This window comes from Callospermophilus lateralis, chromosome 6 (genome assembly GCF_048772815.1).
Source record: "Callospermophilus lateralis isolate mCalLat2 chromosome 6, mCalLat2.hap1, whole genome shotgun sequence".
Taxonomy (NCBI): Eukaryota; Metazoa; Chordata; class Mammalia; order Rodentia; family Sciuridae; genus Callospermophilus; species Callospermophilus lateralis.
Window position 1 is genome coordinate 367,663 of NC_135310.1, and position 22,584 is coordinate 390,246.

General features: G+C 46.4%; 1 protein-coding gene across 5 annotated transcripts in view; it reads right to left on the bottom strand.

Annotated features, from left to right (window-relative positions):
- Nucleotides 1-4,415: 4,415 nt before the first annotated feature.
- The window catches only part of Fam120b (family with sequence similarity 120 member B), a 53,046-nt gene continuing 34,877 nt past the window's right edge, over nt 4,416-22,584 (bottom strand). For 4 of the 5 annotated variants that reach the window (XM_076858002.1, XM_076858001.1, XM_076858004.1 and 1 more), the window contains exons 7-10: nt 18,132-18,338; nt 16,854-16,962; nt 13,772-13,864; nt 4,416-6,199 (exon numbers count right to left, since the gene is read on the bottom strand). In XM_076858002.1, coding sequence (XP_076714117.1) covers nt 6,159-6,199; nt 13,772-13,864; nt 16,854-16,962; nt 18,132-18,338 — 450 coding nt within the window. In that variant the 3' untranslated portion in view covers nt 4,416-6,158. The remainder of the gene's footprint in view (nt 6,200-13,771; nt 13,865-16,853; nt 16,963-18,131; nt 18,339-22,584) is intronic. The other variant, XM_076858005.1, reaches the window with a different exon arrangement.

Below are 22,584 nucleotides of genomic sequence, written 5' to 3' on the forward strand. Positions count from 1 at the left end.
TGGGAGAGTTCTCCAAGGAAAGAGGGAGCCCAGCTGTGCTAAGGACGCCAGAGACAAGAGACATATGGAAGTCAGCCCACCAAAGGCCTGTGAGCTGGAGTGAGGTGAAGCGGAAAGGAAGACTGGGGCAGGAGACTTGCTGGAGGGCACCTTTGGAGAAACAGCGACCCCTCTTCCTGCGGCCTCCACAGGGTGCCCCCACGGCTACCTGCCCCCCCACGTTTCCTGCAGTCCTCCTGCACCGCTGCCTGTGACCCCTCCTCTCCCCACCTCTCTCCTCCCACCACACCACACTCCCCTCAGTGCAGTGTGGGAGGTGCCTGGAGTCCTGACCCCCAGCTTCCATGGACAGAGCGTGAGGCCAGCCCTGCTGAGTGGGACAGCGCAAGCCTAGCTTGCTTGGTGCCTGGGAGGAAGCCTGGCCAGCTTCCAGCAGACGCCTCATGGGCACACCACCCCTGCCAGCCTGGGCTCCGTCTGGCAGCCCAAGGTGTAGAGCACACCTTTGTGATGAATGAGGGAGTGACAGATGCTGGCCCCCGACCTGTGACTCTGACCAGCACCCTTGTGTCCCACTGGCTCCTGAATCCACCTTTCTCAGGGGCCAGACCTTCTTTCTGGCTTCAGCCTCCCCAAGTGCACACTCAGGCACACAACATGGTGGGCAGATGCCAGTGGCCCACAACTGGCACAGCCCTTGTCATCAGAGGCAGCATCAGACTCCAAGCTAGGCTTGCCCAGCACTGTCCCCTTCAGGTGCCTCAGGGGCCTGGGGGTTTCATCCGTCCTCTGGCTGGCAGCATCAGGGGATGCTCATGGCCCCTATGGGACTTGATGGAGGGCTGAGCTGCTCACACAGCTGCTCTACCACAGGGGATTTTTTAAAGGCACAGCCAGCCACCCAGACAAGGGGCATGTGGGGCAAGTCTGCAGGGCCCTGAACACAGGAGCTTCCACGTGGGAGTGGGGCACCTCTCCTGACTGGTCTCCTTGACTTTTGGGAGATCTCATGGGCAACATGACTGACAGGTCATGGGCTGCTGCAGAAAGAAGAAAAGAGATGGAACACTTTTGGCATCATTGACATCCTCAGAGATGCAGAAGAAAATGTGTTAGCCTGACAGAGTGCTGCAGAAAAGGGGCATCCTGGGTCCTCAGAGGCCACAAGAAGCAACCTGGAGGAGATAGATGAGCAAACTTTCCAGAGCAGAGCCAAGGACAGTGAGGCTGGAGTGAATAGGAAAGCCAGTCCCTCCACAATCGCACTGGTGCAACCTCCCAGGCGAGCAGCCAAGCCAGAGAAACAGGAGCATGACATCAGCGCCATCCAGAAAGGCTCCCAGACACAAGAGGTAGGATTTGGCTTTGAGCAGCCCTCCGTCAGGCACAGGTGTGCTGGGAAGGAAGGCAGGCTGGACCTCCATGGCTCCTTGTCCACAGGTGCCATGGAAGCAGAAGGAATAGCCACAGAGCATGAAGGGAGAGACAGAAGCTTGAGACAGAGACAGAAGAAACAGAAGCAGAGACAGAAGCCTGCCTGGAGCTGGATGCAGATGGCACACCTGGAGCTGGCTCTGGGAGGCAAGTGATGTGTGTGTGTGTGTGTACGCACGTGGACCCCCAGTGCATATCCCGCCCTCCTGATGACCTGGAGACAGGCGGGAGCCTCAGCAACACAAACAGTACTTCCTGCTCAGGAGGGCTTGGGATGCTTCTTCTTTTTTTTTTTTAAGAGAGAGTGGGGGGGGGGGAGAGAGAGAGAGAGAGAGAGAGAGAGAGAGAGAGAGAGAGAGAGAGAGAGAGAGGGAGAATTTTTTAATATTTTATTTTTTAGTTCTCACCACACACAACATCTTTGTTTGTATGTGGTGCTGAGGATCGAACCCGGGCTGCACGCATGCCAGGCGAGCGCGCTACCGCTTGAGCCACATCCCCAGCCCTTGGGATGTTTCTTATGCATTTCAAATCATGTAGAAAATAAAAAGCAAAGTTGCAAATGCAAATTACAATAAAGATAGCTCTTAATAATTGCTACTATGTATTTATCTTTCCTGGAGGTCTTTATTTCTTCAGGTGGCTTTAAGTTACTTGTGTCCTTTATTTCAACCTGATGTACTTTCTCCAGCATTTCTTGAGCAAGCTTAGTATTAATGAATCCTTAGTTTATGTTTGGGATTATTTTAACTTCTTCATTTTTAAAAGTTTTGCTGGATAGAGCTCTCAGTTTTTCAACTTTTCTCACTGTTGCGAATGTATCAACCCATACCTTCCACCCTCCAAGACCTCTGACAAGAAATCAATGATGAGCCTATTGAGGGCTCCTTGTGATGCTGCCTTCAAGATTCTTTGTCTTTGGGCCTTGACAGTTGGGCTACAATGTGCCTCAGTGTAGATCTCTTTCCAAGTCATTTTATTTGTAGATTTCCTTTATCAAATTTAGGGATTTTTCAGCAGTGTGTATTTAAATATTTTTTTTCTGCCTCTTTCTCACTCTCTTTAAGATTCTCACAATGTGTATCTTGGTCCACTTGAGGTCCTTAAGCTGTTTACTTTTCTTCATCCTTTAATTTTTCTAAGCTTGATATCCTTCTATCTTCAAGTTTGTGGATTTTTTTCCTTCTATCTACTCAAATCTGTTTTTGAATCTCTCTAAGGAATTTTTCGTTTTAGTTATTGTACTTTTCAGTTCTAGAAATTTTTAGTTCCTTTTTATAATTTGTCTATTTATTTAGTCTCATTTTGTTTGTACATCATTTAATGGACTTCGTCCATGCCTTCTTTTAGCTCTGTGAGCATCTTTAAAGTAACTGTTTTAAGAAGTCTTTCCTAGTAACTCTAAGGTCTGTTCTTCAGGGCAACTTCTGTCCCATGGTTTTGTTCCTTTGTAGGAACGACACTTTTCTGCCTCTTTGTGTGCTTTGTGACATTTTGTTGAAAAACATGTGAATCTTACAATGCACCTCTGGAAATCAAATTATCTACCACTTTAATATTTTTATTCTTTTTTTTTTAACAATCCTAATTGGCTTCATTTTTAATTTTTAAATCAGGTAACACTTCATTCCATAAAACAGAATCAGTTTTCCTATGAGCCAAGCACTCATCAAAAAATAATTTGAAAACTTAACATCAGATTATTTTGCTTACACAAAATAAGGACAAGGGAACTTCACTATTTCGCCAGTTGAGAATGGCTGTTCTCCCTCCAATCCATCCATGTTGTTGTTGTTTTTCCCCCTGGAATATTGTCTCTGTTGAAAAATTGGCTTCACAAAGAAGGTGGCAGCAGGAAAATTTCAGAATACAAAGCTTAAAAATAAGTCTTGGGCAGTGTGGGGTTATTTTCTGTCTCTGAGGGGGATCATCTGGTGTCCGAGGCCTGGGAACAGAGGCAAAGTCCACAGCCGCCCATCCAGGAGATGTCACTCTCAGTAGTGTCTGGTGTCCTGACCTTTGCTCGCCCAGGACGACGGTGGGTAAGGAGCAGCAGGTCACTGGGGCCCCCTGACCCTCTGGGAGACAGAGCTCTCCCTGGGCAGACCCCAGGGTTGAGGTAGAATCAGCGGCCAGGGGAGAATCATGTCAACGACAGTCCCCACCTATGGTCCCTGAGGTCCTGGGGCAGGGATGCAGGAGGCAGCCAGTGTCACAAGACGTCTCCATCCTCAGCCAGGCCGGGCACCTGGCTAAGCGAGGAGAAAGATGGTGTCCCTCCTCAGGGCCTGGCCCCTGTGCCTTGTCTCACTTCCTCCCGGGCACCACCTGGAAAGGAAGGAAATGACACCCAGGGGAAGGCCTAGAAGTGAGGCCACTGTCACATACAAGCTCAGGGTGCGACAGGTCAGTCTGCCCCCCAACAGGCCCCATACTCGGCTCCCCTTCATGGGCCAGATCCCTTCTGAGAGTCACGCCCTGCCCTTTATAGGCACAAGGACCCAGAAGTTCCAGGGACACGTCCATGTTTAGGCCCTCAGATACAGAAACATTCTGCATAGCTTTGGGTCCCCAACTTCTGATTCTAGAGGACATTTTTTCAATAATATGAATGCAGGAAATGAAAGTCTTGTGCAGTCTCAGGCCACGTCACACATACGGGGCTGTGCAGGGCCTGCACCTCCTCCATCTTCCTGGGCCTATCCCATAGGGACACAGGCCTCCCAAAAGCCTCTCTTTCTTCATAAACATCCCAATTTACTGAATGTTGAAATGTCTTCCAAATTTAAGAAAATGTAAATTATGAGTAAACGATCTTCGCAATTAAAATTTGATACATATAGATTCTATCAGAAAACTAAACTCAGAAATAACTTATAAACACACAATATTAAGTGCCCTGGTTTTCAAATGGAATGCAGGTCACACCAACACAACTTAAGCTTGTGAAAAGAACATAAATATTTTATTGATGAATTTTATTGATGAATCAGAATTTAGGTACTATGAAGGGAAATGTCTTTCTCAGAAGCCCATTTTCAGTCTAAGGGGTGAGAAATTTATTTCACAGAAACACACACAAGCAGCAAAAAAAAGAGGATTTCTAAAGGCAGCCGTGGTTTCAAAGGAGCAAGAGAATGAACAGGAAGTGGATACTCAGGTACATGGCACTCACAGGAAGAGCGGGAAACACCTATTTCCAAAGCCAGGAGGCAGAGCTGTAGACGCTGCAGACTCACATGAAGCATAAGCAGGCACATGGACATCCTCAGCAACAGCTGCACCGAGTGGCCACTGGGTTTTCGAACCTAAGAAACACAAATGTGCTCAACGTCTGGAGATCACACCCTGCTTTGCCAAGTACAAGACAAGCAGCAAGGGGGCTCCGTGCAGGTGGAGTTGCTGGGCAGGGCACTCCCTCAGGTGCAGAGGGAACCTGGATGTCAGTGTGCCGGGGGTTTGAGTCTGAACACAGCAGCAGCCAGAAGGGAGCATTTCCCAAGAGAACCAAGCCTCTCCAGAGCTGTGCCATGGCCTGGGAAGGACCCTGACAGGGGCAGCCAGCTCTCAGGGACCAAGAGGAGTCAGGCAGCAGCCTGAGGTTACACAGTCTTCTCAGCCTCACCCTGAATGCTTTCCACCTCCACTCCCCAGAGGTGAAGCTCCTACAGTGTGGGGGTCCAATTTCCAATTCTGGGGTTACTTGAAAATTCTGTGGAAAGAGCCACTCTGAACTTGGATTCATTTAAAACATTTTTTAAAAACAGAGGCTCTTCATTGCTCAGAGGAAAAGAGCAGTGGGTGTACCACTCCCAGGGTCAACGCCCTGGGCCTCCCATCTGGCTGTTGAGAACCAGCCTGCCCTTGTGTGCACTGCTGAAAGAACTGAAAAGGCAGAGTGACCAGGTGAGCCCCTCGCCTGCCCTGCCCCAGCAGGACAACTCTCACAGGGAAGGTATGTGTACTTGTGCCTTCCCTTTCTTCTTCTTCTTCTTTTTTGTTTTTTGGTACTGAGGAATGAACACAGAAGCACTTTACCACTGAGCCATATCCCCAGGCACCTACTTAATTTTTTTTGAATTTTTTTTACTTTGAGACAGGACCTTATTTTGGTTGTGAACGTGTGATCCCCTGCTGCAGCCTCCGTAGGCTGGAATTGCAGGCATGAGCCATCGTGCCCAGCTGTTCCTTCCTTTCTTTCAAACATTTCCAAGAACCAAGAGAAGAAATAGTTGGAAACTTGACTTGTTAGAATTTCCAATGAGAAAACAATTTGTGAAATGCCACATGACTGTCAGATACCAAACATCCAGCGCCTCGCAGGGACATGGGAAAGTATCCTCACAATGTAGTGTCCAGTTAAAGAACAGGTGAGGTCAGGCGCCAATCTCCTGGAGAAAGATGTCAATCACGTGTGACGTAACGCAGAAGTTAATGATGACTGTTCTGGGCCGTGCAATCAGGCACAACCTGGGACACATGGGGAGAAGCTGCTGGCAAGGGTCTTTTCTCTTTTCAAGTGAACTCTGGTCCCACAGCCACTTTCCCTGCAGGTGCAGCTGGGCAGGGTGGGGTTCAGGTGCTGCGTCCTCCTCATCGTAACTGCAGGAGACAACTTGTCAGGAGACAAAGCCAGCAGCATGTGAGCCCTGGGAAGCCGGGCACTCGGCAAGACTCAGGGTAGACGGCTTCTTCTGGCACTTCTGGGGGTGCAGGTGGGGACACTAGTACCTCCTCCACTGGTCATGATCCTGGGTTCTGCTCCCTGCACCAAACAACACGACATCCCAAGTCAGAAACCTTCCTCACAGTCCAACAGAAAGCTGTGTGTTTCTGAGTGCACACCAGAGCAGAACTTTACTCTCTTTCCAGCTGTGGCCACCAGGCATTAAAATTTTGTTCTATGATCATCCGTTAGAGTGGAAGCAGTCACTCCAGAGGTCGTGCTGTGAGTGGAAGCTGACCTCAGAACTGCCCTCTGAACACCAGGTCCCACCGTCTACACAAAGCCCACTGCCAAGATGGCTCTCCCATTCACAGGGCTCAGAGACAGAGTGTGTGGCTGCTGAGCCCAGAGCTTCTGTCCCCAGCCCACAGGGCACTGGCTGCTTTCTGCCCTTCTAAGAGAGAGGGAATGCTGAGAAAGGACCTGGGCAGAACCCACCTCCTGGTAAGAAAGGTCAGAGTTTTCCTAGCTTAAAAATAACACTTACCTACAAATTTCATGCCTACTCTTAGTTTTCTTCTGGCAAAAGGAAGCATAGCCCCACAGCCACACATGACAACCCCGTGGGAGGGCTCTGGCTCCAGAAGGAGGCTGGTAGCTGAGGTGGATTCCAGAGGGCATGGTTCCCACCATGCTGCCCGGATAAGCAGAGCCTTCCTCAGACCCACCACAGAGAAGAGAAGGTAACCTTCAGCTTCTGACTGGAATTCCACACAGGACCCTTTGCTGGTGGGGCTGGGCAGTGCGAGGGGAGGGTGCACTGCTTTGTGGACCATTTGTTCACAAAAGCTGGGCCCTAGGCTTTCATGTGCGCCACCTCTGGGGTGTAGCCCAGTCTTCCCAGAGGCCTTCCCTGCTAAGACCCTGGGGCCTCAGCTCCACACAGCACACGGTGGTCAGGGCAGAGCAGGGCGCTGGAACCTGCCAACTCTGGCAGCAACTAGACCCTTTAGTTACAAGGTTCTTGGTGTTTTTTCCTAACAGAAAGACTTTTGCCTACTGACACTGTCCTGGACATAGTGGCAACTTTCTACTCAGACTATTTCAATATTTGCAAGAAATACAAAAATGGGAGTTCAAGGTGGTCAAAACACAGCGGTTACCAGTGAAAACCTACACCCCAGTCCCAAGCCTGACTCTGCAGCAGCATCTCACACAGAACGTCTGAACGCAGAAGACACCTGCACCAGCGGTCAGCCTGAGGATTAGGAAGCCTGAGGCTGTGCCTGAGCCTCCCCTTGACACCCCCCAGCAGGTGGCTGCAGGAGCCCAGACCTGCGTGTCCTGGTGCCTGCCCGTCTACACCTTGCTGCCCACACTCCACCTCTGCTCCTCTCTGGGTTAGGAGGAACTACACCATTTCCAGTACCCAACTTTATATATGTGCCTGGAACCCTAAGGCAACGTATGTCAGAAATGAAATGTGAATATGTGTGCGCTGGAATTAAAGCCAGAACCTGGGGCCCGTGACAGTGGGCTGGCATTAAACACAACATCCAGCAAGAGAGAGCCAAGACTCTCCACCTCAGCACCGAGGCCTAGCTCAAGAACATGCAAGTCCACATGGTAAGAGCAGGACACGGGTGCCAGGCAGCCCACGGCCACACGGTGCTGCCCACTGAGCCTCTGCTTCCTTGGCTCAGTGTGCACTTAGTTCCTATAAAATGCACACCTGGTATGGCAATGGCACCAGGGCCTGGAGCCTAGGGAGGACCACACCCTGAGGGAAGAAGGGACATCGCAGGCAGAGAGAAGAGTTTCCACAGGCCAGGCTGAGGTGTGACCACTGATGTTCAAAGAGGAAGAGCCTAGTGGGGCTGAGGAGGGGATGGGGGAGGCTGCAGGGCTAGGTATAACCCTGGGTCCTGTGCCAGGTTTCCAGTTTCTCATGGGGGCAGCCTGTCCTGTCCAGAAAGGAGTACAGGACATGACCCCTTATGAGCCTGCTGGCGTCCTCATGGGACCACCAGGAGCCCATCCCTCCTGGGCCCACCCACTTTACCTCCACAGAGCCAGTCTGCCGGCTCCTTGCCTCTCTGGACTCTACTCACAGGGCTATCTTCTCCTGACGACCACCGCATGACAAGTGCCCACAGGTCCAGGCCCTGCAGAGCTGCCACCCCCACGGGTGCTCAGTGCCACCATCACCCTAAGCCTGCACTGCAGTATCACAGGCCAGAACAGCTGCCCACAGGTGGGGCCTGCAAAAACACGATGGCCCTGGTCTCCTGTGGGACCAGCAAAGGGCTTGGGCTAGACAACAGGCCAATGTGCACACAGAGGCCCAAAGAGTTGCTGCCCTTGCACGGGCGCCAGGTTGCACACTCCCTCCAGCCCAGGACATACCTGCTCTCTGCCCTGGGGAAGGCCACTGCTGTCTTTAACTGCCTGAGGAGGTCAGGGTTCTGGATACTATTGGCACTCTCTGCTAACTGCATCTGAAGAAACCAACTCTGCTTCCTACCAAAGCCGGGAAGAGAGGTTACCGCCAAACTCAGGAATGCTCCTGTCTCTCCACAACCACCCAAGGAAAAGAACAGAAAACTTGCAATGTGGGCTGGGGCTGTAGCTCAGCAGCAGAGCACTCGCCTGGCACACATGAGGCCCTGGGTTTGATCCTCAGCACCACAGAAAAATAAATACAATAAAGGCATTCTGTTCACCTACAACTACATTAAAAAAGAAAAGAAAAAAAAAAAAAAGAAAAAAAGCAAAGAGCAGAAAACTTGTCATGTTCTCTGGGGCATGCACACAGCCTGAAGGTCCTGCCCTGGTCAATCCTGGTGCCTGGAAGATGGCTGCTCATGGGGGTTTTGCTTTATTATTTTGAAAGCAAATACACTGAGGTAAAAGTGACTGTTTTGTTTTTGATAGGAAATGGTTCCACATAAACATTAGGTAAAACGCTATAATCAAGGCCAGGAAAGTAACACTGAAATGCTTGGGACAAGGCTCAGAATGGCGATGGTGATCCCAGGTAAGTGCTGATGAGGCAAGCACTGCTGTGCTAGGAACCTTGAGTGCTGGCAACACCTGAGGACCAGAGAGGTCTGCAGGCTTGCGGTAAAGGAGTGGAGCCCAGCCTGCAGATGGGACCTGCTGTGGAAAGCTATGGGCTTCCTCTGGAGACTGCAGCTGGTAAGAAAGCCTGCAACCTTCACTATGCCATGGGCGGCGGGCCCAGGCACAGAGCTAGGGCTGGGACTGGGCCTGTCTTTGATGGCCGCTCTATGACACCCACCCCACCTTCCTCTATTTGTCCCTTGGGTGTACCACTGATTATTGCTCACCCACTCTGAAAAATCAGGGTCAAAATTGCAGAGCTATGGGGACAGAGAAGCAATCCAGGCCAGTTTCCTGATGAAAAGCATGAAGAACCTGGGAAGTCACCCAAGATACTGTCCCTCTCAGGAGACCTGGTGACTTCCAAGCAGGGCTGTACTCTTCTCATCAGGGGTAGTGTGCTGACCCTGCCTGTAGCACACAGCCTCTTCCCTGCCTTGCTGGCCCGGTCACCACCTATCCTCACCTAGGATCTGGACAGAGCAAGGAAAGGGACAATCCAAAGCTAAAAAAGTGTAAGCACAAGGTCACCTTCCTCAGCTCTCTTGGGCAAGTGTGGGGACTGCTCATTGGAAAGGTTGGAAGTGGGGTAGCACCTCACCTGGCTGGGAGTAACTGTGGCTTCTGCAGGGGAGATCTATTCCCATCCTGTCAGATCAGCTGGCTCAATGTGAGGCCACCAGCTCCTGCCACAGTCTAGTCCCACCCAGCTTGCATGACTGGCTTCATCCAGGGGCCAAAGCCTCAGTGCATAGCCCTGACCTTCATTGGGTGCAAGGCATTAGAGCTCCCTCACCCCAAGTGGCTACTCCAAGCCAGCCCCTTGCTTGTTTCAAGCCATCGTGTATCACGACCAGCTTAACACAGCAGGCTTGTAGCACTTTGGATGGCCACTGGTAACTAAGGCCAAATGTCCCTCTGCAATCAATTTCAAGTGCTAGGTCCTTTCCTTCTGCAAACACAGACCTCCTGCTCCCTGCTGGCCCTCTCTGCCCCATGTCCCTCATACACCTGGCAGCTGCTCCCACCCCCATCAAGTCTTTGCTTATACATTGCTAGTGGGGAGCCTTCTCAGACTCCTCACTGAACTAGCAGGGGGCAGGTCAGCCAGTGAGGTCTGCATTTCATTTTGCACCCAGCTCACTTGGAACCCTATCAGCCTTACAGACCGAAAAGCCAAAACACCACACTCTTCTCAGGCAGCCCATACATGCTCTGTCCAGCAGAGACAGATGGATTCTACAGGCCAGCACCAGCTGGCCCATGTGCCCTGCAGCAGGACCCCAGGGCTACCCATGGGTTGCACCATTTCATTCTAGGCAAGTCAAAGGCCTTCTGGTCATTTGCAGGGTCCCTTGGTGCTTTAGTCCAGTGAATCTTAGTATCTCCTACATTAAGACCAAGCTTGGGCGAAGGAGGCAGCATGAGAGGTTCCTAATGAAGGTGATAAGAAAGAATGTAAGGCAGGAAAATTATTAAATATTTTTACTGTGGAACCATTGACATTAAGAGATGAGGTCATTGAGTTTTCGGAAGAGGAATGGAAATTCCTGGACCCCTCTCAGTAGACATTATATGGAGATGTGATGTTAGAGATCTGTAAAAACCTACTCTTTATTGAAATCACCCGTGTGATCATTTAAAAGAGCTTTACAATGAGAAAAGTGAAAAAGATTTTAATCCATACCCAAAATTTATTTATTCAAGCTTGTATAATCAAGAGACAAATTACAGCTATAAGAATTTGAATCTTGACTATGGGAGCTTCTGCCTGAACAATTACTAATAAGCCAAGAGAAGATCGACTTTTGAAAAAACCATAATGATATAGAGATAATAAGAAAAAGCATATGAAAACTAATACTGTGTTTTTAGACTGTTGATAAAATATTTGTATTGTTTGATGAAATGTATGATGTAAAAACTTTATTGAAATGGATGTGTGTATAATATAGATGATGAAATTCTCAAAATATGAAGCTTTATATACATCTGTAAGAAAATTTGAAGTGCATGTGCGAACCAGTTTTTATTGAGATGTTTTCAAACTGTCTAAATGCTAACATTTAAACTTCATTCAACAAGCAAACAGTCAACACTAATTTGGTGAATCTAAATATCACATTAATGATAGATTATTTGTATTTTAAAAAAAATGTATCCCTGAATATGGATCCAGAGATTTAGGTAACATTACTTTGGTATTCCATTACTATATTCACTAATGGGTTAATGTTTTTGCTCAATAGTTTTTTTCTTTTCTCTTTGTTTATACAATCTTGGAAAATAATAGTGAAGTTTCAGTTTCTAATATAAAGTACTTTTGTTCACTGAATAATTTTAAAGTGAATTGTTGACATATGCTGTCATTCATGATATTTTTAGTATTTTCTACAGGTCAGAACATGCTACATAACTCGAATACAACCTTCATTCCTTATGAATGAGTTTTTCAAATATTACCAAGTAACAGAATACTTGTTAATCATATCAGCTTTATAATAAAGGCTGTATTGTAGTTATCTAGCATGATCTGATTGTAGTAAAAACTAAATATATCATGGATGATGTCATATGTCAGCAATTCACTTTAAAATGTTTCAGTGGACAAAAGTACTTTATATTAGAACCTGCAAATTTACTATTATATTTCAAGATTGTATGAAGAGAAAAGGCAAAAAACATTAAACAATTGCCTTTTCTCAAATCAATAATAATACATTCTATCATAATGCCTTCAACCACTTAATCCTCAAATCATTTTCATTTATTGCTAGTAGCCTGATATTGTCCTTTATAGCAAAATATTTTATTCAGAGGCATGAAATGAAATTTATTGTTGTATTTTAGAGATGCCTTCAGATTCAAATGGTCCTTAGTCTCTTCTTTACCTTTGAATCTTTTCAGGGAGAAAGCATGCAGAATGTGCTTAAGATGGATTTTCTGGTTTCTTTATGATTGGAACTAGATTACATGTTTTCTGTCAAGTTTACCACAGAATCAATTCTCTGTTTTTCTCTTTGAGTCACATCATGTGACATATAGTATCCTCATTACTGCTGATGTTAATATTGATTATTAAGGTGATATTTGCAGTATTCTACTTTGTAATTAAATTTTTTGTAGGGAGAGAGTTTGAGACTATAAATATCTTTGTAATCATCCACCACTAAATTTTTTATTTAATTATACCTCTAGAGATCCACAGTTCATTTTATTGAGTATGCTTTACTTTTTAACATTTTAAAGAAATATTTTTCTTTCAGAAATATTCTCTTTTGACAGTTTCAGATTTATAGAAGATTTATAATGGTAGTGCAAAGAATCCCTAGGAAACATTTCTCAAATGTTACTATTTTATTAACTTGTTTTATCTCTTTTTCTCCATTTCAAAAAAAGGTACATAATAAGAAAATTAAATTATGAATATCTACTCTACAAACCTTATTCAAAATTTGACAGTTATTTCAACAATTGTGTTTGAACCAAAATAAATCCAATTTTAGGAAATTTTAATATTAAAAAAAAAAAAAAGAGCAAGCTCAAGTATGCTGAACAGGAAGTTATACTGCTCAGGCAGATGAGCAGATTGCTTAACTGGCAGTGAGGTGGCTGTGACCCTCATGTGTGTGCTACACTAGAGACCATGAGAGAAGGCAGGTGACTGAGGAGATCCACCTGGCCAGGGAGGCCCAGGTGGCAGGCAGGATGCGGAAGAGCAAGGTCTGCAGGTTTTAGCTCAGAGAAATGTCCAACCAATCTAAGCCTACACTGGCAGAGCCCTTCTACTGCCTGGGGGTGGGCCCTGCAGAGACACCCATCGGCTCTGGTGTTCGCTCAATGTGCAAACCAGGACAGAGGGCCGGACTCAGCACTGGGCAAGACTGCTGCTCAATCCCGGAGGCAAGCATCTTGGTGCCGACCTGCACGAGCTGTTCTCAGAGGTGGTGCCACCACAACAACTGGGCTGACGCTCAGACCTACTGTGCCTGGAAAGTGAACTGAGCCATGTGAGGAGCTACCACACGAGTTAGAGGTCAGAAACATAAAAATATCATGAATTAAAAGTGTGCATGATAAATTTTAGATAATTCTGAAGTCTATAAAGTTTGATTCTCTAAACTAAGGAATCAGACTTAAATAACAATGAGGTTTTCTATGTACTTAGATGTAAATATTACATACTAAATTCAGCAAAATATGTGCACTAGATACCTGTGCTACATGTACAAGAAACCAAGGATAAGGCTCATCTCCCACACCACATTTACGTGTGTGTGTGTGTGTGTGTGTGTGTGTGTGTGTATCCCTCATGTATATGACTGTGACATGAACATGACCATTAGAAGGGTGAACTTTTGACATGTAACTCTGTAAGAGCCTTTGTTAAGGAAACTCCAAAAGTTGGGTACTTAGGGTGATGAATGAAGTGGCCGGGAGCAGACAGATGCCCACACACGACGCGTCTCAGCAGTGAACCGCACACTCGGGACAGGAGGAGCAGTTCGGCCAGCCCCTGCATGGAGGCTGGCACACATGGCTTCTTACCTGGACCCTGGTCTCTCCACGGCTGTCCTTGCCCAGAATGGCCACACGCAGAGCTTGTCCTGTGGGAGCTGGAGCCCTGCCTTCCCCACCTCCCTGTGGGAACACAGTCAGCATGTCAGCATAGCACGCTTGCCCTGCCCCAGGTCTAACAACATGGCAGGTGGCACCGAGTCAGCAGTCCCCATGTGTTCAGTGGGCTTGCGATGGAAAGGCGCTGTGGGTGCACAGACAGGACTGCAGCACAGGAGCTGCTGCAGGGAATGTGATCCTGTGCCAAGGGCCGAGGGCAACGGCCAAACATGTTCCTTCCAAAGGAGGTCTCAGGTTCACTGGGGCCCCGGGGGCGATGGGGCCAGGAGCTCCACCCCTGAAAAGAGGTATGGGCCCCACCTCTGAATCCCTTGACCAACTCATCCTTAGGGGACGTTCTACCTAGGACTTCATGAGCTCCTCAAACTCATGGATACGTACTTCACAGTGTTCATAACTTCCCAAACCCTCTACCTTTTGCCATCTGTCTCTACTAGAAGACCTGACTCAGTATTATTTCCTTCAGTGTTCTGGTACTCCATAGTGATCTACAAAGACAGAAGTTGAGATGTGGGTGCTACACTGCTGCTTACAGCTCCATGCAGCATGGCCTTGGCCAGTGTTCCCTGATGTCTCAGGCACAGCCCCTCTCCTGCATGGAGCCACTATGGACACAAGGAACAGTCCGCAGCCCCTGGGGTTCTGATCACCAGTAAAGGAAGAAGACTGCACTCAAGGGTGCAGCCACATGCTGCCAGAGGCATCCTGGCTCCCCTTCCAGCACCACTCGTCTGGGCCCAAGAGAGCCTCAGTCTGCTTCCTTATCCCCATTCTCTGCTGCTGATAAGTACACCTTCCTAAATGGTATTTCTTTTTTTGGTACCAGGGATTGAACCAAGAGGCACTCTACTATTGAGCTAAATCCCCAGCTGTTTTTGTTTTTTATTTTAAGACAGGGTTTAGTAAGTTACTGAGGCTGGTCTTGAACTTGTGATCCTCCTACATCAGCCTCCAGAGTCCCTAGGATCATAGGCGTGCACCACTGCATCCAGATAAGAGCAGTATTTCTGACTGCATCACTTTAAAAGCCTTCAAAAGCTCTCTTGATTTGGACTGGATAAAAATGTCAACTCTTAAACGTGGCAATCAACAGTCTCCTGCATCCAGCTCCTACTAACCTTTCCTGGTTCATCTCCCACTGTGGTGATGTACCTAATCTAGCCAGTGGCCTTCCACCTGCTTGCCATGGCTCCAGCACTGGGCCACCCTTGCTGCTGAGCTACCTGTTTGTAACGTGTCCACTGTATCCGGCTATCACGTCACACCTCCAGCTCTGGAGGTTTCTGTGGGGGCAACGCTGGATCCGCGCCAGCATACTGAGCTGCGTGTGACCCTGTGTTCATGGCTGTTGACTCTAGAAGCCAACTCAAGGGAAGTGGGCTCTGGGGAAGCCGCTATGCAGCTGTGTGAGCAGGCAGCAACCTTAGCACCAGGCATCTTCTCACAGCACACATGGACAGAGTGACCAGAGAGAAGTCTGGGTATGCAAAGCCCAGTGACAATGGCCACCTCAAAACACCCGGCACACAGCCTTCAGCAAGGCTCTCTGCCATCTGTCCCACTCTTGAGCAGTTTGAATTAGGAACACATCCATCCATAGGCAGGCTGAGCCCCAGACTGTCGACTACCCTGAGAACATAATGCAGAGATGGTAGCACAATTATTCTGTAGTGCTTTTGGGTCTCAAATTCTACCCAACTTCAGCTGTTAGGTTAAAGCCAAAAAACGGAGGAAAGGTTAGCAAATGGATAAAGGCACCACCCTTTCCCGGTCTGGGGCAGCTCCCCACCCAGCTGTTCTCCCTAATGGGTCCACACTCAAAAGTCAGGAGGACTGGACACCTGAAAGGATGGGTGCTCCAATCACACACAGCCTCCAAGGTGAAGCCTGCAAGGCTGGTACAACTGAGGCTCATGAAGATAGCCTAATGGGCAGGGTCTGGGGTGAGCTCTCACTCCATCGACAAGAACATCAGGCTGCCAAGGGTTCAGAGACCAACCAAACAAAGCCAAGGAGAATAACGAGACACCCACCAACAAGATAAGCAGCGGGGTGTCCCACACCACGATACACAGAAGCATCCAATCAATGAGATGAATGAAAAGGAATACACCCTTAGGTGCTCTCGAGTGTGCCTCCTAAGACCTTCAGTCACTGCTGGTGAAGGTGCGAAGGGATGAAATGGATTACAGAACACACGCTGGCCACACTTCCCTGAATTCAACGACACTTGACCTACAATGCTCTGTTATTAACACACAGAGAAGCACTGTGAGCCACAAGAAAGATGCAAACAGTTGTGAAGCTCTGAAGGGGGAAACTGAAAGCCTGTGGCCATCTCAGAGCCACATGCTAGGTGCTGCATGGCAAAGCCACATGGAGAGTGGACCTCAAAGCTGAAGCACAAGAAAAGCTCACAGTAACCAGTCCTCAACACCTGTCCCTCAGGGTGACAGAATGAGAGGCTTCTATGTTTCCTTTCTTACTTTCTTTATACTCTTAAGCTTTTCTTTCTTTCTTTTTTAAGAGAGAGAGAGAGAGAGAGAGAAATTTTTTAATATTTATTTTTTAGTTTTCGGCAGACACAACATCTTTATTTGTATGTGGTGCTGAGGATTGAACCCAGCGCCGCACGCATGCCAGGCAAGCACGCTATCGCTCGAGCCACACCCCCAGCCCAATACTCTTAAGCTTTTCTTTGTTTTATAAACACTTCCTGGTGATTTCTGTCCTTGGAGAATGTGGAAGGCAGGATATGCACAGAGAGAGCTCCTCATCACTCAAGAACAAATGGCTCCCTTCTGAACACTTTCTCAATGGGACCGAATTTAAACCATTTGGTAAAGTCCTATCCCATCAAGGTTAACCTTTTCTTGCACTTCTATCCACCTCTTTTTGGAGTTCTTACCAAAAAACCACAGAAGTGACTGGGTCTATCCTGGGCCCACAACACCCAGTGACAGGTGTGCTGCAGTGCCCACCCCTTGCCCACCTGTGTGGTGGGAGCTCCAGTGCCCTCTGCCCACAATGCGTCGGTTCTCCTTCATGCAGGCCTTGCAGACCACTGCTTTCAGGTTGTGGAATCTGGTGAGCCAGGACCTCTGCAAACAGATCAGATGCAATTGAGAGCTAGTTCTGTGTCACATAAATAGCAAGGTCACACCCACGAGGGGCCCTGTGCCCAAGGACACTGCACCAGCAAGGATGGAGGCCTGACAAGAGGGCTTGGAAGTCTGCTCCCTCATACCCCCTGGCAAAGCATCAGCACGCAGCTGTGCCTGTTTCGTCTTCCATAGGTCAAACCGACCTGTAGCCCTGCTGTAACCAGCTGGGTGACTGCCACACAATCTGGCTGAAAAACCTGTGCAATTAACACACCTTGTTTCCCATCTCCGTGCAAGAGCACTCACTGGGGAGACCAAGGTCACAGATGGGGAGGCAGCACGCTCTCTCCTTGCAGCCTCCTCTTACTAGTGAGCACTCTGCCTTGTATGCCTAGATCCTTGGGCACTGGGTTCGATCCTCAGCATCATATAAAAATAATGATGTGTCCACCGAAAACTAAAAAATAAATATTAAAAAATTCTCTCTCTTTAAAAAACAAACAAAACAAACCTGCTGTCACCTGTGCTGGCCAGAGGCCTGTGACAGGACTCCCAGCAGCACCCTCTGCTGTCTCCTGAGCCTCTGTGGCAGTGATGCCCACTCCGAGGCATGCTTTTCCTCTTACTCTGCTTTTGCTTTCTGCTCTTCATTTGGGCTGCTCCCAAGTTCTGAATACTTAATAGCCCTATACCACCCTGGACGTTGTTTCTTTTTTCGTTGAAAAATGATGGTGGATGCATTACCGAATGTTTCCCCTGAAACACTCCACGTGAGCTAGGTGTGAACCTTACTTAGAAGTCTTGCAGGGATAGGCAGCAATGATGCTTAGAAATCAGGAGCAGCACATGACTTCAACAATATGGGGAGCCTCCAGGGGTCAAGGTTCCCAGGCTGGCCTGGTGTTGTTAGGCCCCTCTGCCGGGAGAGTGAGCTGCAGTGCACGTCTGGTGCTATGGAGAGCAGCCATGGAAACAGGAGTGCCCCGAGGTCAGCAGAGACTCCTCAGTGCCTGGGATGGTGGGGAGGTTTCTGGAGAGCACGTCTGTTTTCCTAAAGCAACACGCCCATTAGGACTGACAGCTAGTCTGTCTTCCCATGTCAACTCCAGGACTGTGCAATCTCAGGTTGCTGGATTTATTTTCGAACGTGCAAAACCAGAACTCACATTTTGTTCCAAAAGAGCCTCCACAGAATATCCTTTTTCAGACTGCAGGTACTTCAGATGGAAAAGCTTCCCATCAAACACGTTCCAGGGCATGAACTCACTTGTCTTCCAGGGGAAGCCACACGCACTATTGACCAGGGCGAGAGTGGTGAGGCCACGGACAAGAAGGGAACCCAGCTGCACAGCTCTGGGGCTGATGTACTCGAGCTGCAGAGACAAGTGAGCAACAGCAGTCAACGCCCGGGGCAGTCAGCAGTGGCCACCAGGTCAGGCCTCATGGTCTCTGCTGCCTTTACCACAAATAAATTTAATCAAACGCTTTTTGGAATCCATTCCACTTTTTTTTTTTTTTTTTTAAGAGTGAAAGAGGAGAGAGAGACAGAGAGAGAGAGAGTGTGAATTTTTCAATATATATATATTTTCTAGTTTTCGGTGGACACAACATCTTCATTTGTATGTGGTGCTGAGGATCGAACCCGGGTCTCACGCATGCCAGGCGAGCGCGCTGCCGCTTGAGCCACATCCCCAGCCCGTCCATTCCACTTTTTCCCTCATCACTGTGTTAAGAAAGCAAACTATGGTAATTTTTTTTTTAATGTTTATTTTTTAGTTTTAGGTGTACACAATATCTTTATTTTACATTTATTTTTTAAAAATATTTAGTTTTTAATTTTAGGTGAACACAATATCTTTATTTTGTTTCTATGTGGTGCTGAGAATTGAACCCAGTGGCTCACGCATGCTAGGCGAGCACACTACCGCTTGAGCCACATCCCCAGCCCCTTTATTTTACATTTATATGGTGCTGAGGATCAAACCCAGTGCCTCGTGCTTGCTAGGCAAGCGCTATGCCACTGAGCCACAACCCTAGCGCTCCCCCCGACCAACCATGGTAATTTTCAAGTGTTAAATCAACCTTGGATTACAAAAATAAACCCGCTTGCCTATCATGTCCCATAAGCTTTTACATATTATTAGACTCAATTTGCTTTTTTTTTCTCGGAAATTTGAATTATTTTTCATGAAACAGGGCTAAAATGTTCATTTTTCATCATGCTGCTGTTAGATTTTGGTATCAAGGTTCAGCTGAACTCATAAAAAGTGCTTAGTGAGCCTTCCCTTACCCAGCCGCTCCTCAGGGGTCTGGGAAACTCACAGGAGCCCTCTGGCCTGGAGGTCTCTGTGGCGCAAATTTTCTACAGACAACGGCTCAAGCAGCCTGTCTCCTCACATGTCACTGGCACCAGGCCCAACCCCCGCAGAGAGGGTTCCACTGCCCTGAGTCTCCTGTACCAGCAGGAAGTTCTCCCACTGCATCTTTATGTGAACAGCGTGCTATGTACACTCCTTCTACTGGCGACTGAACTTCTCCAATTCTTACAGATTCTCAGAGGTTACTGATTTTATTTATTTTTTTCAAAAAATTCTTTAGATACATGCTGCAACTACATGCAGAGCCAGCCCTGCTCTCAACACCCCACCAGGGATTGATTGTCTATCAAAATTAATGGCCTACTAACTCGCCAACCAACGTCCATAGCTTTCAGGAGAGCTCACTCTATAATGTAGATTCCATGGTTCTGACAGATGCATAATGACAAAATCCCACCAAGAAGGGTCACACAGAGCTGCTCCCTACTCTAGAACTCCTGGGCAGCCTTACTCCTCCTCCTCCTCCACCCTGAGGACCTGTGACCATGCAGGGTCTCACACACAGAGCAATTTCAATCAGCTTCAGTTTCAGGCCATTCCAGCCCTCAACAGTGAACAACAGGAAAAAAAGGGGAAGGGGTTGAATAGCACCAATCCTTTTCTTTTCTCTCTCAGCCCCAAAAGAACTGGAAAGGACAGTCTGGCATAGCAGTGAGCACCCACCCATCCTTGTCAAGTGTTCTGAACACCTCAGTGGGTGACCTTCCATTAGCCATGTGTCTCCACGACCTTGCTGTGCTCACTGGTCCATGGATACACATGTACATATCCACATTTGTTTCTCTCTCGGTTTTAGCATTTTTATGATGATTACTTTTTCTTATCTTTTGAGGGTTAGGGCTTTTGTTTTGTATTTTTTCCCTTATTTTTCTCTCCTCCTCTTTTCAGCTAAATTCTCTTATTCTTTCTCTCTTCATTTACTTTTTTTTCTATTTTTATCCTCCTACTTTATAATCACCACGTGCCACATCTCTTCTGCATTTACTGTTCACATTTTGAATACTCTAAACTCTTCTACCTTCTTACCACATTTTATTTTCTCTTAATGAATTTTTTAAATAGTTTTTTTAGAACTATTTGGTTTATGTGACTCCTTTCCCCACCACTCATGTTATTGCAGTTATCAGTGCTGTGGAAGACAACTGATACCTGCTTTTTATTTTAATGCTAGATCTAGTTCATGGTCATTTATTGTTTTTGCTGCTGGCAACCCTACCATTCCTGTTTTTGTGGTAATTGGTGTTGTAGATGTTATATTAGCAACAGGTATTTGTTTTAATGCCATATCAAGAGACATGAAAACACAAGCTAACACAACACTTCCTAAGGTTCACAATTCACCAGCAAGTGACTAAAGATATTGAAGTGAATGCAATACCAGATAAAGAATTTTAAAAAATGGTTGGGTAAATGATCAATAAATTCCAAGAAAACACACACATACAACTCCATCAATGAAGTCAGTATAGGGTATGAACAATAAATTTGATAAGGAGAGATACTGAAAAAGAACCACAGAAATCTTGGAAATGAAAGATAATAATAAATCAAATGAAATGTTCAGGTTAATGTCTAACAGAGTAGATCATGCTAAAGACATAACCTCAGAGCTGAAAGACAAAATGCCAATCTTGAACATTCAGACAGTATTAAAGAAAGAAAAAAACCAGACCAGAATATGCAAGAACTCTAGGACAGTAAGAGGCCAAACTAAAAATCAATGGAACTGAAGAGGATGATGAAACACAGACTAATGGCATGGATAACCTCTTCAGGGAAATAACAACAGAAAAAATTTAAACCTTGAGAATGAGATGGACCTCCAGATACAGGAAGCATTCAGAACCCCAAATAGACACGATCAAAAAAGAACCACTCTGTGATACACTAAGACAAACAAAACAAGAACAGAATCTTAAAGGCCTCGAGGGAAAACATCAGAACACATTCAGAGGCAAGCCAGTCAGAATCATTTCTGATTTCTCAGTAAAAACTCTTAAAGTGGGGCTGAGGCTATAGCTCAGTGGCAGAGTACCTGCCTAGCATGTGTGAGGCACTAGGTTTGATCCTTAGCACCACATAAAAACTAAACAAATAAAGGCATGATATCCATCTACAACCATTAAAACAACAACAACAACCAAAAAAAAAAAAAAAACTTTCAAGTGAGGAGGGTTGGAATGCTGGGTTGAAGCTCTGAAAGAAAATAACTGTCAACCAACATTGCTACATCCAGCAAAGATATTCTTCAAAACTGAAGGGAAATAAAAATCTTCCAAGATAAACAGAAACTAAAAGAATTCCTTGCTACTAAGTCAGCACTAAAAGACTTACTTCAAACAGAATAAAAAAACCTCCAGAGCTCACAAATGACAAATCTTATCTAAAAGGTGGTTAAGCAAATGAGAAACAAAACCAAATTAAACATTAGATATGAATCAAATGATAGGTATTTATACACAGCTCTCTCTAATAAAAATGAATGTAAATTTCAATTCTCCAATTAAAAGACGTCGGCAGAAGGGATTAAAAAACAAGACCCAACTATATGTTGTTTGCAAGAGATGCATCTTACAGGTAAAGACCACCACTGGCTGAAAGCAAAAGAATGGAAATTGATATAGCATGCAAATGGAGCCCCAAACCAAGCAGGAGTAGCTACTCTCGTATCTGACAAAGCAGGCTTCAAGCCAAAATTCCTCAAAAGAGACAAAGAAGGTCACTCCATACTGGCAAAGGGAACAAAGAGATATAACAATAGTTAATATTTATGCCCCAAACATTGGTGCACCTAGTTACATAAAACAATGTTCAAATTAAAGATTCAGACTCCAATACAATAATATTGGGTGGTTTCAACATATTTTTCTCACTGAAAGATAGGTCATCCAAACATAAACTCAATGAATAATCTTCAGACTTGAAAAAATATTATAAATCTGACTTAACAGATGTTAAGTCATCTAAGTTAAGTCTATCTCACTACTAATAAAATTAGTATAAAAAGCCTTGCAACAAAGAAAAGTCCACACTGAATGGATTCTTAGCTAAATTCTATTAGACTTTAAAAAAGAACAAATGCCAACATTTCTCAAATTATTCCATAGAATAGAAACTCCAAAATTCATTCAAGCAACATTTTCAAATTCATTCTGTGAAGCCAGTATCAAAAGCATATCAAAACCAGGTAAGAAAACCTCAAGGAAGGAAAAAAAAAAAAAAGAAAAGAAAAAAAAACCAA